The following is a 17337-nucleotide window of genomic DNA, read 5'->3' as shown; positions in this document are numbered from 1 at the left end:
CTAAACCAGAACCAGTAACAGCTAAACCAGAACCAGTAACATCTAAACCAGAACCAGTAACAGCTAAACCAGAACCAGTAACATCTAAACCAGAACCAGTAACATCAGAACCAGAACCAGTAACGTGCAGCAGACTCTGGTCTGGGAATCTCGGGTTTCATCGATTCTTCTCCAGACGATCTTCTGTCCTTCAGCTTCGTTGCTGGTTTGAAGCGGCGGATGAATCTTGGTTCTCATCGGTACCAGAAATGTTTGGTACCTTTTAGGAAGTAAAGTTCTGATTCTGAATGTTTGCTGAAACATCTTGGGTAAAGAACTAAAACACTCCAGGTATCCGTCGGTACCGGTTCTCGGTTCTGATCTTTATGCCAAATGAGGGACTGTGAGGATTTCGTCTTTACTTTTCATTGTGCAGCTCAGAACCGGAGGTGGAGTTGTTCCGGACCACGGTTAGCATACCGGGCCGGAACCGGGCCGTCTTCCTGCTGATGTACGAGGAGCTTCTGCAGCGGCGGCTGGGAAGCTACGAGCTGGTCACCAGCCTCCGGCCTCTGCAGCTGGTCAGCCGCCTCAGCCTGGACGTCACCATCGTGGACCAGGCGCCCATCGTGGACCTGGAGGTTCTGCCGCTCCGCGGCGAAAAGATCACAGGTTTGAGTTCTACAGTAAATCACATCAGGAGGCGGGATGGGAACAGAAGCTCAAAGTGCAGCTCACGCCAAAGAGCAAACCGGATTCCCCTCAGTCAACAACCCTGAGTCTGGCTCCAGTCCAACCATCCCAGGGTTCTGGTTCTGATCCAGTTAATCTATGACACACTTCCTGTCTCTGTGGTCCAGCCAAATCCGAGGTTCCCATCACGACTGCAGTCACCAATGAAAACAACGTCTGGAAGGTCACCTTCAGCCCCAACATCGTCCAGCAGGCCAAGATCTCCACCAGCGGCGTCCTGGGAGACTTCGTGATCCGGTACGACGTCCAACGGGACACGGGGATCGGAGACATCCAGGTGAGACGTCCTGCGTGTCTCTCACGGTCCTCCAGCCTCACGTTGTGCTTCATGTCAATGTTCGGATTTATTCTGATTCCAGGTTTTGAACGGACACTTCGTCCACTACTTTGCTCCCAAAGATCTGCCGGTCGTTCCCAAGAACGTCGTGTTTGTGATCGACAGCAGCGCCTCCATGCTGGGGAAGAAGATGAGGCAGGTAAAGCAGTGCTCTGATTGGATGACGGTTTGTGCTGTCCACCTGGACACCTCCGCTGTGTTTGGTCTGAACTACTGAAAGCTTCGGTCCAAATCCAGCCACCTTCAAACATAACAGCTTAAACATCATCAGTCAAGCCAAAGCCGTTTTTATCTCCTTATTTACATCAATCAGTCCCTCGAGTTTGTTACAAAATCAACAGATCACTAAAATCACTAAAATCACTAAAAAAGTTTGGTTTGAGCCATGCTGACTCCAACCTGCAGGTGGCAGTGTTTTTCACTTCTACCACTGACCAATCTGGCAAGTAACAAAATGTCACATTTGTCATCATATCTAAATTAGCTCCACGAGATTAACAATAAAATGTTTAAAAATCATAAACTTATGAACATCAGTGTGAAAAGATGTTCGATATTATTTAATTTTAGGAAGCTGAATTAGCTATTTATTGATATTTTACCAGTGTGTTAATGGGATTTACTGATATATTCTGGTAGAACCGGCCATAATGATTTCCAGCAGCAGATCTCAGGAGATGCAGCAGGACCTGCGCAGGCCGACAGCTTCCTCCAGAAACTCTAGAAAGTTTTCAGACATTTAAAGCCCAGAACATGAAAACTGGATTAAAGGTTGAAGACATGAACATCGACAGAAACATTCAGTATTTAGCATCAAACTTTAGTAGAGTTCCAGTTTCATACTAACTATTCAGATCTGCTTCCTGCTTTCAGTTCTGCACAAACTCTCAGGAAATCCACTCATACTGGGATTTCAGCAGATATGAAATCATCCTCAGCGCTTTTTCCATTTGAGTCGGAGGAACTCTGACGACAGGCTGCGCCGCCTCCTCCCTGACTGGAGCATCGATCTGAGGAACGCAGCGCCGTAACCCTCCGGCTCCGGCCAGAGCGGCTCACAAACTACAGAAACAGACTAAAGCCAAGCAAAGTGGAAAAGTACAGCAGAAGGTCACCGTCTCCGTGGCGACGGAGTTTTGTGGACAACAACACCCTCGACCCCTCGACCCCTGACCCCGTGATCCGCCCCCAGCCCGGCCCGGATCAGAACAAGCGTGTTTTGATGCTTCACAATGGACGTCTTCAGCTGGGGTCAGTTTGTCATTTTAGGACCCCAACCCCAAATTAAATCGCCCGCCCACAGAGGAGAGAGAGGACTGCCGAGGTTTTAATGGACTTCCTGAAAGCTTTTTAACCAGACGGCCATGTTTATGACTGCAGCTGCTCTCTCACATGCTCAATGAGATGTCCTAGTCAAAGGAAGGGCCATAAAGCCTGTAAACACTGGTGGGAATATTTTACCGTCTCATGATTTGATTCTGTCTGCTCTGGAAATCAGAACGACAAACAGAGACATCGAAGAGGTCTTAGACGATGAGGGATGGTTTAAAACTTCTGCACAGACTAACCTGTAGTTTCCTGTGATTTTTACAGACCAAAGATGCTCTGTTCACCATCCTGAGGGACCTGAGACCTGCTGACCACTTCAACTTCATCAGCTTCTCCAACAGGGTCAAGGTTTGGCAGCCGGACGGTTTGGTGCTGGCGACGCCGCTGAACATCCGAGACGCCAAGAAGTTCATCTACACGCTGATTCCCAACGGCGGTGAGACACAGCGGCCTCTTCCCTGACCCTCAGCGCCGAGCTCAGCTGTTTGGAGGCTGAGTGCATCTCATGTCTTAATGTTTGTTAAATCCAGCAGCAGCCACTAATTAAAGGTTTTTCCATCAAGCCTTGACTTTAGTTTGTTCTCTTCAGGCACAAACATTGACGGAGCCATCCAGACCGGATCTGCTCTGCTTCGGGATTACCTGTCGGACCCCGACACCGGACCCAACAGCGTCTCCCTCATCATCTTTCTGACGGACGGCCGGCCTACGATCGGAGAGACTCAGTCCGCCTCCATCTTGGGAAACACTCGCTCTGCCGTGCAGGAAAAGTTCTGCATCTTCACCATCGGGATTGGGAACGATGTGGACTACCGGCTGCTGGAGCTCATGGCTCTGGAGAACTGCGGGATGACGAGACGCATCAGCGAGGAAGCCGACGCTAGCGCTATGCTCAAAGGGTAACGCTTTACGGCTTTCCTCCGAACAGAAAGTTTCAGCTGCTGTTTCAGACGGAGGTTCCAGCCTGAATGGATCCAAACCCACTGCTATGCAGATGACACCCAGCTTTACCTTCCTACTCGTTTCCAAAACCTTCTCAACAAAATGTTCCCTTTCCAAACCTGGGAGTTTTTCCTTACCCATCAGTAACTCCTTCCTGCTTCCTGTAAGATTCTGTCCTGATGAACTTCATTACTTCTGTTTCCACTCTGTGTTTTGAAGTAACTGAAATAGTGGCAACTGGCTACTGTTTAGAGAACAGGGTGAGTGTAGAACTGGTCTGCAGCAGTCTGATGCTGGTTCTGAACTGGTCCAGTATCTGGTCTGAACTGGGAGCAGAACGACTCTGGGTTAGTGTGACGGGGTCAACAATAGTGGAGCCATTCAGCGTCGGGTCAGTTTGGACGCTTCACTGGTCAGATTCGGTCATGATGGGTTGTCATGGCAACAGGAAAAACTCTGTAAAGTCAGGCTTTGACCCAGAATGATTTTAATAAAGCTGCAGAAGTTACTGCTATAGAAGCTGGTTGTTGCTTCCAAGCATGGGAATGGAAAGTTTAGTGGAAGGAGTATACAGAATCTGGCTCTCATTGTCATCTTTCTCTTTAGTTGGTCATCATGTTGATCTCTGAAGAGAAACTAACTGGTTAGATAAATGGACAGGAAGCTGAAAGGTTGGGATGTGAATCAGCAAATATGTGAATTTAGTCAGTTTTTCTCAAATATCAGAATTAAAGTCTTTTCTCGCATGCAGGGACATTAAATTGATGTAGTTTCCAGACATTGTGATCCTTGTGCATGCTGTGTTTTTACGAGCTGCCCGGCCGTCTCTCACCGGCGCAGGCTGACAGCAGACCTGTAATCAGCTGCAGCAGCAGGCCGTCCTCTGATCAGCTGCTCTCTGTCCTGCTCTCAGACAGGCGTTGGTTCAGTCGCTCAGGAATGTGTGTGTGTTGTGCAGACTGCGTCTTCAGTGTGTGTGTGGGGTTAACGAATAGGCTGATAACAGAGCCGCTGCGGCTTGAACAAACAGCTGCAGGTTTGCTGAGCTGACAGGACGCGCTCCTCCACGTTCACATTCATGCTCTCATTGTGAGCGGCTTAAAGAGCCGGCAGGTTTCAATCCGGATGGACATGATCCACTGATGATGGAAGCTGCAACCACACAAACATCCAGCCTAGACTAAAATAACCGCTTTGCTGCTGGTCCTTTAAAACGTCCAACCAAACCTGGCTGGAGGCGTCCAGCCTCTGAAATATGAAGGCTTTTATGAGACCATCAGCTGCCGAGTATAAAGGCTTTAATATGAGGCTTTAAAGACTTCAGGGTTTATGTTCAATGGTTGCATGTCTGAATAGTGATGGGAAAACAGGCCCAACCAGGCTGTTCATGTTTAGAGTGATTCTGATTGGCTGAGCAGCTCGTCATGATGCCTCCTTCTCTGGAACGTGGCAGCCCAGACCGGCCGGGTTCCCCTCATGATGATCAAACATCTAACAGGTTCAGCTGTAGACAGTGTGACATGGAGACACAGCAGGAGGAACTCAACACTCAGATTTCACTCACCAACATTTAGATTTCAGGATTTTAGATCTTTGGTCGTGAGTTCAGAGTAAACAAACATGGCCGACGAGGTAGAGGCACCGTGGATTGTTTGTGGTCTTTATTTAGCAGAGAAAAAAATTACACTATTAAATGTTTGCCAGATTTTCTGCTGTTGGTTTTTTAAACCCCCTCCATGTTTCTGTCACATCATTTTACCACATCTGACCAAAGGGAGGCGCTCTTCCCAGTCCTGGTTTCTGGATTTGAAACCTGGCAGATCAGAGCTGCTTCTGGACCTGGGGATCTGTTTTTGTTAGACCTCCAGCAGTAAACCATTAAAGTCCTTCTAGTCTCCCGAACGACTGAGAATGTTTGAACCCGGATGAAAACTGCTGACGCATCTTTGTTAAATTTTTGTTTCTTTAGCTCAGCAAGTTTCACGTTTTTACGTTTGTGCCGGTAGGACAAATGGCGCCTCAACGTCCAGTTAGCTAATGGTTGCTGTGGAGACCCTACTGGTTGCTATGGTGACTTCTAAGAGTGAACTTGGGGAGGTTTTAGGTCCTTCACCACCTCTGTTCCTCTCCAGGTTCTACAGTGAGATCGGAACGCCGCTTCTGTCCGACATCCGGATCAACTACACCCAGAACTCGGTCGGCTACGTCACCCAGAGCCTCTTCACCAACTTCTTCAACGGCTCGGAGATCGTGGTGGCCGGGAAGCTGACCGACCGCAGCGCCGAGTCGCTCCACGTCCAGGTCACCGCCAGCAACAACGACCGGCTCATCACCATGGAGACGGACGTGCCGCTGCGCCACCTGCAGGCGGAGACGGAGAAACACGTGAAGGAAGCCACTGCGGTGGTGGGGTCAGGGGTCACGCAGGGGTGGGGGAGCTCCCTGGGTTCAGTGGCTGCAGACTTTGTGCAGCGTGTTTGGGGTTTCCTCAGCGTGAAGGAGGGGCTGCGGGCGCGGCTACGCAGCCGCTCCAGCAGGGAGAGGGAGGAGCAAACCCAGCAGGCCACCAACCTGTCCCTCACCTTCCGCTTCCTCACCCCGCTCACCCACATGGTGCTGGACCAGCCCCACCCCCCGACCCAGGCCTCCGTGGCCCCGCCCACACCTGGTGCCGCCTCACCGGCCAATGAGCTGCCAGCTGCAGACGACGAGCCGCCACAGAAACCAGACAGGAACCTGGGCGGCCCGGTTTCCTCTCTGAGCAGCCGGACGGGTGAGGCTTCACACCAGACCCATCAGACGAGATTCTGCTGAGGAAAACATTGGAGAGCAATTCCCATCAGATCCAGGTTCACCCAGCAGGAAGCTGGTGGCGCATCCATCCATTCCTCTAGTTTGGTTCACTACAAACCAATAAATAATGTTAAATTATTCAGGATAAACTGTTAATCTACTGGAGATCAGGTTTATGCCTCACAACTGATTTCCTCTGATTTAAAGATCAAAGGTTTTCTAGGAGCTTATTTAACCTGCGGGGTTCCTCAGGGTTTCATGTTTGGCTCTTTGCTATTTTCTTTTTAAATACATTTAGCAGAAATTATTCAGGTTTGATTATTAGATCTGTTTTAAACCTGGACCAGACTGTTGTGCATTTGCTTCATTTGTAAAACTTTAACCAGATGGAGCATCAAGTATTAATGTTCATGTATGAATTACTATCTGCTAAATTTTTGACTAAACATTTTTAAAAATTCAAACATAAACCATTTAACAGATGAAAATCCTGCATTAGTCCTTTTTCATCCTAGATTATTGTTTCTAAATCATTATATCTTAAATTATTTGACACTTTTTGAATACATTTTTCTCTGCAGGAAAAGCTGAGAGCGAACCGCTCAGGAAATCCATCAGCATCTCCAAAACCTCAGGTGAGTCGTGACGTTTCTCACACTGTGAATTTCATCAGATTGAAGCGTCTCTGCCTCCAGGCCTGTCGTTCAGCCTGTTAGCTTTGATCAGCCTGCTTTCCTCTGAAAAGCTCTAATTGAGGCGCCAGCAGCAGCTCTGGGTTGTACTTAAGCAGCCGATCCTGGATGTTTGTGTTTTAGTAAAGAGAGGGGGCATCGGGGGCAGATACGGCCTAATGCCCCTGTCATTAGGGTCGCTCTGTAATCTCATTTAGCTGCTTCCAAAGAGCTGCAGCAACTTTTAAAACATCCCAAAGACAAAAACCAAAAACAATCCAGACAGCAGAAACAGCAGGCTACAATATGAACACTGACATTTCTAATGTAAAATAACTGAAAATTAATGAGATTAAAAACAACAGGGACCCTCGCCTGGTCACAGATTCATCCATACAGCATCTGAAATATTAGAAAGAAAATGCTGAAATACTTGCAGCCTAACAAGTTTTCTTTCAGACGGTCTTAACCAAAAACAAAATCTGAAATGAATGTAAATGTGTTCAGTGATCCCTCATTCCTGGTTGTGCTGCTCTCTCTCAGCGGACGGCGACCCTCACTTCGTGGTGGAGTTCCCTCTCAGTAAGCTAACTGTTTGCTTCAACATCAACGGAGAGCCTGGAGACGTCCTGCGTCTGGTTTCTGACCACCGGTATTCTGGTGAGCCTCAGGGCTGATCTCAGTCACTGACTCTTTCTCAGGTTTCCTCCAGCAGATCATCAGCCTGGCGGGCCACCAGGCTTCACCTCCGCCCCCACAGGGCCAGCAGCATCTGCTTCCAGCCACACAGTGACATTTTATAGCATCACAAAGTTATTATGTCACTTCAGCTGTTATAAAATGACATATAACAAATAAGATTTAAAAGAAATTTGACTTTGTAATATAAGGCTTTGAAACTGGGCCTCTGTCTCTTTAAGAAGCTCCTGTTCTTTCTGATGCTCCGCCCCCAGGAAGTCATCCAACATGGTTCCTCTATTAAACCTTTAGTGTTTTTACCAGTGTTGCTCTGAGCAGCAGCTCCTAATGAGCTCAGCAGCTGTTTGCTAGTTGCTTCTGGCTAGTCTGAAGGAGCTGAGTGGTGGAGGAGCTGAGAGGGGGCGGAGCTGTGCCTTGAAGGCGCGTCTAGGCTCACCCAGGCCTTGCAGCTGAATGGTTGCCATGGGGATTAAATGATTTATCAAACATAATAATCAGAGCAAAACTCCAAGCTTGTTTTACATGATGAAAAGCTAAAAAAGTATAAATCTATTTTTCATGACACCGCCCCTTTAAGCCGCAGCCTGAGATGACTGAGGCGTTCCCAACCTCAGCTGGGATTAGTTGACGGTTCTTTGACTTTTCCAGGTGTGACGGTGAACGGCCGGCTAGTCGGTGCTCCTGCGCCCCCTGGCAGCCATAAGAAGCAGCGGACGTACTTCAGCAGCGTCGCCGTGGTGATGGATCGCCCGCACCGGGCCTACATCGAAGTGACCCCCACCAAGGTCATCCTGGATGGGCGGGACCGCATCATCCTGCCCTGCCACGCCACCGCGGCTGTGGACAGCGACCGGCTGTCCGTCGCCGTGGTGGGCGGGGCCAATGTGACGGTGACAGTGGGAGGAAACATCAGCTTCGTCATCCTGCTGCACCGGTACAAAAACCCCAGCCCCTACCAGAGAGACCACCTGGGGTTCTACATCGGCAACAGCGCCGGGCTTTCACCGCGCTGCCACGGCCTGCTGGGTACGTCCCAACAAGCTGCCGCCTGATTGGCTGCTGCCGCAAACAGAGCAGCTACATTCAGACATGAAGAGGGGCTGAGGTCTAAACCGAGTTTCAGACGGTTGGAGGACAGAAGACGTGTCCAAACCTTTTACCCAAACTACTGACAGTTTATGTATTTCTGCATTACAGGAGAAATGCAGAAACATTTTATTTTGATGTTTGTTTTTAGTTTTACCTTCTTAACAATATATCATTGAAGATCCAAAACATAAGAAAGGTTTTGAACTGATACATTTTTATCATTCATGATTAGTGTTCAGGGGCCAAACAAAATCATTTGAAGGGCCACAAATGGCCCACTGGCCACACTTTGGACCCCCTGCCCTGAAGTGTCCCAACGGTTCCATCTAGTCTTCATAATTAAACTTAAAAAATGTAAACATGCAGAAGGGTCAAACCGTCAGATGTTATTGGATAGTGATTTTGAGGTTATTCTAATGCTATGCTAACATTAGCTGCAGTTTCCAGACACAACCTGCTGGATTTTCAACCGTCCTCATCGTTATCATTTGTTCATTTTCAGATGGTAAATATTGATACCTGAAATATGCAGAACTAAAAACAAGCTCAGACTTGGTTGGTTCATATCTTACCTGCAGTAAAACCTTTCTTTCAGATCAGGCTGACGGTCCAGACAGGATACACCCACAGTGGAGGCAGTGCGTCACCAATAATCTTCCTGAAAACAGAACATTTTAGATGTTCCTGGTCAGAATAAAATAAAAACATGAAACTTAATAAACTGTGCTGCTTTAAGGTGGTAGATCTTCACTTTGCTTTTAACCTTTGTGGGGCTACATGCTAGCTAGCCTAGCAACATCCTCCAGCACTAACTAATCTGGATTTATGCTAAACGAAAATGTCATCTATCTACTGCAGGTAAGATATGAACTGCTATAAACATTCAACAGAAGCAAGAATCCTGAAGAATAAGGAGAATTTCTGAATTACAAACTGAGGTCCATCTGACTTCCCTCTCCTGCTAACAGCTGATGCTAACGGCTGATGCTAACGGCTGATGCTAACGGCTCATTGCTGCTGCTATTTAAACTGAATCGTTTTAGTTTCAGTTGGATAAACTGCAGAAGCAGGAAGTGAACCTGACTGTTTCTTCCTGACTCCAGGTCAGTTCCTGCATGAGGAAGTGGGCGTGGCGCCGCTTCCTGCGCTTCCCGCGCCGGGAGATGCGGGAGACTTGAACCCGACCGCATTCCTGAAGGTGAAGGAGCGGTCGGTACCGGTGGTTCGGAAGAGCAGGCGGATCTACGGCGGGAAGCAGAGCGTGGACTGCTGGTTTGCCCGGAACAACGCAGAGAAGCTGATCGACGGCCGGTACGAGGATTACGTCACGGCTCACCTGTTCGACACCGGAAACAACAACGCATGAGCACTGTCATTATTATCATTATTAATTATTATCTGATTTAACTAAGCATCCAACTATAACTTAATGACGTCATGTTTGTACCTGTACGTTTTATTTTCTATTTCTAATGAAATGAAATGTTTTATGCTGTTTAATATTTTCCATGTTGAGGTGAATAAAACCTTTAAACTAGTTTTAGACTCATTTGTTAAATTTCTCTAACAGCTGTTTGCTACCTGGCCTCATTAACCTGCAGCTGCACCGCAGGCCCCGCCCACACAGGTGTGCTGCAGGCCCCGCCCTCACAGGTGTCGGTGGTAAGAACTGAACTCCAACAGCAGCTCTGGTCTCAGAATAATCATGTTTATTCAGGTTCAGAGCAGAGCGGGCCTTTGGGTCTGACCGGAACCAGCAGAACCTTTCATCCTTTATTTGGTTTATTAAAAATACATTCAAGTACAAATAAAACATGAAGCAATGAGGAATAAACAGAAATATGATTAAAGAATCGATCCCAGAATATAAGTATCTCAGTAAACAAATACAAATAAATGTGATAATTATATTACTGCACAGATTATTAAACATTCCTTTGGCTACATGTGGAGTTCAATTCATTCAAGACAAAAGTCGTTCTACCAAAATTATTAGAGAAATTATTTTTTAACCCAAATATTAGTTTTTATTTATGTAGAAAAACATCATAATTCTTCACAAAACATTTTGTATGATTTACCAACCAAACAGATTCTGATTCTGGAGCTGCAGAGGAATGATTCAGTGGAAAATCAGGTGGAAGGAAAAACTTCAGTGCACTGAGCAGCAGAGCAGATGGATTTGTTTCTGGACAGCTTGAGGTTCTGCTTCTGACCCAAACAGAACCACCTCAGTTTAACGCTTCACAACGAAGGCAGAAGGAATTCAAAATAATCTGATAATATAAACTGCTGGGAGCTCAGGTCAGAGGTCAGAGGTTAAACTCTGTTAATAATAATCAGATTGATCTCTGAGGATCAGCAGCGGCTCATTTCTAATAACTTTATTTTTTAATAAACTCATTTTCCTCCTGAAATGCAGAACCATTCTGATCCGGATTTACTGCAAGAGCAGAACCCGAGGTTCTGGTTCTGGAACAGTCACTGTTCTGATGATGTCACAGTTCTGATGATGTCACAGTTCTGATGATGTCACTGTTCTGATGACATCATCACTCTGATTCCTCTCAGAGTTTCTTCTACAAAAAGGCAGGAAACTGAAGGCCTAGTGATGAAGATGAGGCTGAGGATTTGACTGGACCGTTTCTACACCACCACCCAGCTGGGTCTCAGCGGCCCGCCTGAGTACTGAACATGGACCCGCTGCTCTTCATCCTCCTCCTCTTCCTCGCCGGAGTCGCTCTCAGCCAGCAGAACCTGAGGAAGGAGAGCCGACCAGTTATCCCAGTTCAGCATTCCCAGTCTGGATGTTCTGAATCTACGACTCCAAACCATCAAAGGAAGTGACATCACTCCTTATTAGAGTCCATCAGATTTATGAATGTAGAACAACATGCTGCTGTTTGTTATCATCATAAATCATTTAAACAAGAAAAGTTTCTCAACATCTTTGTATGAAATCTGTTTATCATTAAAGATCCAAAACATAAAAAGATTTTCAGTAAAACAGAAAAAAATCTTATTTTTGTGTAATCGGTTGTTTTCTGTTTTGTTGGCCTAATTTTATCCATTCTTAACTTTAGTCAGGGGCCAAACAAAATCATTTCTAGGGCCACAAATGGCCCCAGGCCACATTTTGGACACCCCTCTTCTAAACTGTATTTTTATCTCTACAAACGGTTTTAAATCTTTTATTGCTGCTTTTTTTCTATGTGATTTATAGTTTAAACAGCTGAAATATTCCTGCAGTTGAAAGCTGAACTCTGCTGTGAGCATCAGTGAAGAGCGCTCCTCTTCCTCCTCCTCTTCCTCCTCTGCTTTCCATCCCATCAGCCTGCAGACGCTCCATAAATGTCACTTTTATTCCCTGGATGAAGGCTCGACTCATGGCCGCCTGGCAGCGCGCCAGGGAAGGAAGGAACAAAGCCTCTAATCCCGTTACGCACAAAGGTCACGACCCCTGAGATGATGGAAACTGAAAACATGGCCTCTGTGTTCAGAAAACTGATTACAACAGAGAAATTTGAGGAGAATAAAAAAACGGGTCAGTTTATGAAACTGCTGCGTCTCAATTCCACATGACGATCAAACAAGAATCTTGAGATACAAAACCTTAAAATAGAAACAAAAACCAACGTTGGACCGGAGCGTCTACCAGAGAGTCTACTGGAGCGTCTAATGGAGCGTCTACCGGATCGTATACCGGATCGTCTACCGGATTGTCTACCGGAGCGTCTACCGGAGCGTGGACCGAATTGTCTACCGGAGCACGGGTCAGTGATGGACCGTTCCTCTGAGCTGCAGCAGACAGACAGGGGCCTCTCGGGGCCCTCAGGTTCTCCCACAGTCAGAACATCTCCAATCTTACAGACTCAGCAGTCGACTGGAGCTCTTAGGTTATCAAATCATTTGAAGAGTTGAGTTTATTTTTACCGGTTTATTGCATCATGTTGTAGATATTAACTTACACAATCTCTCATCTGGTCCTGGAGAAACAAACCAGGTTCTGATCCAGAACCCAATTTAGGTTAGAACTGTACCAGAACCTGGACTGAAAGCCAAGACAAATAGCGCCCCCTGGGGGACATGGGGCAATGTCTGTTCTTCTGAGTTCCCTCTCAATAAATGAGCAAAAACACCGTGTTGCGTTTAGTATCAAATGTTCATTTAAAATTAACCTTTAAACACGTTTCTACACCTTTAACTGGTGCAGAAACTGGCTGAAAATTGATTTTTAATCATGTTTGTTTAAAAGAGGAGAGGAGACGGCGCATGAAAAGAAATAAAAACTTTATAGCTCAAAAATACTCCAAATAGTTTGGAAATAGTTTTTTCTTCCTTACAGAAAGTTTCTGTTCATGAAAATAGACGGAAAGTTTATGTTTGACCTGTTTTGATTTTTGTTCATAAGTTTCAGGTTCATTTATATCCTAAAGAAAAAGATAAAACTTCAAATATTAACAAACCTTAAAACTGAAACACTTCCAGCTCCCATGTCCTCTAGGGGGCGCCGTACAGAAACAATGAACTCATTCTCACCTGGGCCTCCTCGCTGCTGCCCCCTGCTGGCAGAGCCTCGGCCTTCTGCTTGGAGTCTCCGCTGTGCTCCAGGCCCGTCATGGTCTTGTATTTCCTCATGGTCAGGCTGTCGACCACCCAGAACATGATGGCCTGCAGGGGGCAGCAGAGGAACAGCATGAAGTCACTCTCTGACCGAACCCGACCCGACCCGACCCGACCGTTGAATCAGCTTACATTAACGATGAACGGCACGATGAGCATGACCAGCGCCAGCTCCAGCTGAGGGTTAGCGATGTAGCTCAGCAGCACCTCCTGCAGCTGGAACAGAGGAACTACAGTTAACTCAGGGGAACATCCAAAGCAAACTCATTTCCACATCAGGGAGGTTCTTAAAGGGCCGGTGATCCCAGAAAATGAAAGTTAAAATAAAAATGAACAGCCGAGTACATCTTTAGTGAACTCATCAGGATACAGGATTATTTTGGGGATTTTTTTCCACTAAATCACTGATTCTGGGCTAATTCAGAAATATTTGTAAGGAATTTTGCAATATTTGCATTTATGTATGACAGTAACTATAAGGCTAAGTAGTACAGCATAAGAAGGAAATGCTGCCACCTGCAGGTGGGAGTTAGAATCACTTAAATCCAACGTTTTTAACTATTTTTGCAGAAAAGTTGCAATAAACTCACAATTATGAATTTGCAAAATATTGTGAAGTTTTGATTTTTACTTAAATTTCTGCAAAATAAAACTGATTAAATTTGTCAGTAAACGGATAGAAATGGTTTTAATGTGGTTAATGACATAATATTTCAGCTCAGTTGTAATATTGAAGGTTATATTCATGCGTCCCTCTGGAGTCTGGAGGGCCACATGAGAAGCTACGGTGGGCCGGATTTGGCCCCCAGCCTTCAGTTTGACACACGTGATGTGAAACATGCAGGATGTCAGATCTTCAGGACCGGACCTGGACCCCAGGTCCCAAACTTTCAGTTCATTTTGACCCGTCTTACTCTGGACCATCCGGGGACGAGCAGAACCAGGCTGATCACGCCTTTCTCCAGAACCATGATGAGCAGGTAGACGCCGCCCTGACCCAGCCACGCCGCCGCCTGCGGAGGGTCGCCTGGTGGAGACAGACGTTCACAACCTGAGCTGATCCAGCACAACAGGTTGGGTTAGTTCACCACAGCACCCTCTAGTGGCAGACTCTGGAACTGCTCCTCCTGCCTTCACTTTTATTCAGACATTATTTTAGTATCGATTATTCTGACAGTCAATCAATTAATTGGATTTAAAAATAGGAAATTCTGCAGATTTTTTATGTAACTACTTAAGCCATTTTTTACACAATATTAGAAATACATTAAAAGATGCAAGTAAACAAAAAACTCAATTACATTTTTGAATAATGAGATTTTCTTACCTAAAACGTAATAACAGCATTTCTTTTATGAATGCTTAAAAGATAAATCTGCAGCTAAAAAATTCTGTCTATTAATGTGTTGATTATTATTTGTATTAATGAGGTGATTATTTCACAGAACGTGAAGTGGGTGAAGCTGAAGCTGCCACTAGAGGAGTTCTGGTTGAACAGATTTACAGGAAAATAATTTGTTTTTATCTTAAATGGAAAATGTTGATATTTATTGTTGAGTTTTGGCTTCATTTCTGCTCTGATTGTGTTCTTCTTTCATCAAATGTCTGTTTTTAGCCTCTTTTTACTCCTATTAACGATTAATCGACAACTAATCTATCTGATGATTATTTAAATCATTGATTAATCGTGATTAATCGTGATTCAGCCAGCTGTTGGTGTAGTTTCTGTGTGTTTTCTCATGAGCTGAAGGATTTCCTCTCACCGTATTCTCCAAAGGAAAGCAGACTCCACTGCTTGATCTCCACCAGTCTGGAAACCAGTTTCACAGCCGCCCAGATCACCAGCATTCCCAGCGTCGCATCCAGCAGGAAGTTCATCAGGTACCTTCAGAGGAAAACACCGGAATAACCACACCGCTGCTTTTTTTAATTTCTGTTTGTTTTCAGGATTCTGGCTCACAGGGGAAAAAAACTACATGTAAGGATGTTAGACTACAGCTTAGTGACTGCAGCTAGCAGCTAGCAGCTAGCAGCTAGCAGCGTGTCGGGTCAGCCATGTTGGATTTGGGACTCACAGAGAGCAGGGATCCTCCTTGGTTAGCGTGGACAGGAAGACGTTGGCGAAGTGGATGAAGAGCGCTCCGATGGCCTGCTTGGACGTGTCGAAAAACCTGGAAAAGACAAAACACCTTAAAAATGTAAAAACGTCCTCGGTTTTCCATCCGGACAGTAAAAGCAGGAAGTGGCCTGACCAGATCCTCCAGGGCCGCCTGACGCCTGCTGGCTCCCGGAAACGCTTCACTGCAAACACACACAGGCTGCAGATCAGTCACACGCCGACTTCAGCTGGAGAAACGCTTCATCACTTCATGTTTTATCTACTTTAGAGAAACACACATATTTATTTCAGGTTTTAATTAAAAGCTGTTTTGTGTCTGGAAATTGTTTCAAATAAATTCATTGTTATAAAAACTCTACAGATGGAAATGACCAAAGCATGACTCTCCCTCCACCGTGCTTTAGAGCTGCAGTAACAACTTCAAAAGGGATTTCCTGACTGAATATTCTGGAGCCAAACTGGGTCAAAACTTCAGGGTTCCTGGATAACCCTGGAAAATCCTGGAATCTGACTCCAGGCTTTTTCAGACTGCTGCAGGTCGGAGTGGAGCCCGGCAGGGGGCGCTCTGACCCCACATGGAGAGAGGAAGACGTCAGGATGAAGAATCGATCAGCCTGATTGATTATTGGCTCAGGAGCCGCAGGACTCTGACCGATCAATAATCAAAGATAAGATGAGAAACTTAAAGGAAAAACAATCAATTCCTGATGAACCCCAGAGCACAAGCTAAGGTCAAAGGTCACGAGAGACTGGGCTGACCGGAACCACCTCAGAGAAGATCCACAAAGAAGCTTTCAGAGTGGCCTAGTCAAAGCCTGGACCTGAATCTGATTGAGATGAGTCTATTAAAGCCATCCTGCCTACTGGAGCGGGTCAGAACTCTGAGGTTCAGGTTCTGTCCAGAACCGGGCCTCAGATCTGATCGGATCCGGACCAAAGACTCGATTCTGTTCCAGTGTGTGTGAAGCTCGTTCATTCTGGGTGGAGAAGTTCTGGAAGCGGTTCTGGTTCCGTCCAGTGGGAACCAGATGCCACGTTGGCTCATGAAGGCCATCCAGAACCAGAATCAGAACCAGAACCAGAACCAGAACCCTGGCGGTACTCACACATCAGCGTGCTGAAGGCCACGACGGCCAGCAGAGCCTGGATCAGAACCCCGAACCGGTCCGTCAGAGCTCCGTTATCGCAGCCGTGCGGTCCGGCCTTGTTAATGTCGGACATGTTGGCCACCACGACCGGACCGAGGTCCAAAACCCGCTTTACCAGAACGACCCCGCCGAACCCGAACCGCTCCATTATTGTCATGAATCCACCCCGACTCGGTTCCGTTTGGACCGGCGCGGCCTTCGGTTCCGTTCTGCTTGGTGTCGGCCCAGAAAGTGGCTACATCCCGGGGAGTTCAGGCGAACCGCAGCATCGATGTTCCGACCCACAACAACAGGGATGGACCCGCCGGAAAGCGGCGCAGCGACACCAACACCAGCTTCCGGTGACGCCGCTTCAAAATAAAAGCACCAGCTGGAACAAACTCAAACGGATCGACCACCGATTAAGAATATATTTTATTCTAAAATCTATGACAGATAAAGTAAATAAAGACTGAAAATATTAATTATCTGAGAAATGTTATACAAAAAAATCCGGAATAATGTCAAATATTTTAGTGACAAAAGTGAAATATTTTCTGATATCCAAATGTCTTCAGTTATAAGGAAAAAAAATCAAATTAATATCTCTATAAAGCACCAAAAAAATCACCAGATTATGATTAAAAGTATTTAAAATTGTGACATTTAATTAGTATTTATTTTTAAAACTGTAATCAAATAAAATAGACTTTTATTTTGATATTAAAAACCAGATATGACGTATTTAATTTAAATGAACTTTATGGATGCTGTGGCGACGCGCTGTTAAAAAACAGATAACTCCTTACAGATGTGTTTTGTTGTTGCTTTGATGTTTAGATAATAAACTGAATATTAATAACACAAAAATAACCT

At 45.9% G+C, this 17337-nt stretch overlaps 2 protein-coding genes across 2 annotated transcripts; one reads left to right on the top strand and one right to left on the bottom strand.

The window, feature by feature from the left end:
• Positions 1–143: 143 nt before the first annotated feature.
• LOC106954110 (inter-alpha-trypsin inhibitor heavy chain H5-like) lies at positions 144–10773 on the top strand. The gene is made up of 10 exons (XM_015043379.1): positions 144–651; positions 840–1009; positions 1092–1208; positions 2663–2834; positions 2988–3297; positions 5473–6113; positions 6715–6768; positions 7348–7464; positions 8152–8529; positions 9696–10773. Exons 1-10 carry the CDS (start codon positions 489–491, stop codon positions 9956–9958), a joined length of 2385 nt encoding a protein of 794 aa, XP_014898865.1. The 5' UTR covers positions 144–488; the 3' UTR covers positions 9959–10773.
• Positions 10593–16816, bottom strand: tmem110l (transmembrane protein 110, like). The gene is made up of 8 exons (XM_015043380.1): positions 16441–16816; positions 15468–15516; positions 15291–15386; positions 14979–15100; positions 14130–14242; positions 13348–13431; positions 13132–13263; positions 10593–11349 (listed from the first exon to the last, which is right to left on the bottom strand). The coding sequence occupies exons 1-8, from the start codon at positions 16637–16639 to the stop codon at positions 11239–11241; spliced, it is 906 nt and encodes a 301-aa protein (XP_014898866.1). The 5' UTR covers positions 16640–16816; the 3' UTR covers positions 10593–11238.
• Positions 16817–17337: the final 521 nt, after the last annotated feature.

This window comes from Poecilia latipinna, unplaced genomic scaffold, assembly GCF_001443285.1.
Source record: "Poecilia latipinna isolate Pla-1442-1.1 unplaced genomic scaffold, P_latipinna-1.0 Scaffold628, whole genome shotgun sequence".
Taxonomy (NCBI): Eukaryota; Metazoa; Chordata; class Actinopteri; order Cyprinodontiformes; family Poeciliidae; genus Poecilia; species Poecilia latipinna.
The sequence above is the reverse complement of the archived record's forward strand: the minus strand, read 5'-3'. Positions and strand labels throughout refer to the sequence as shown.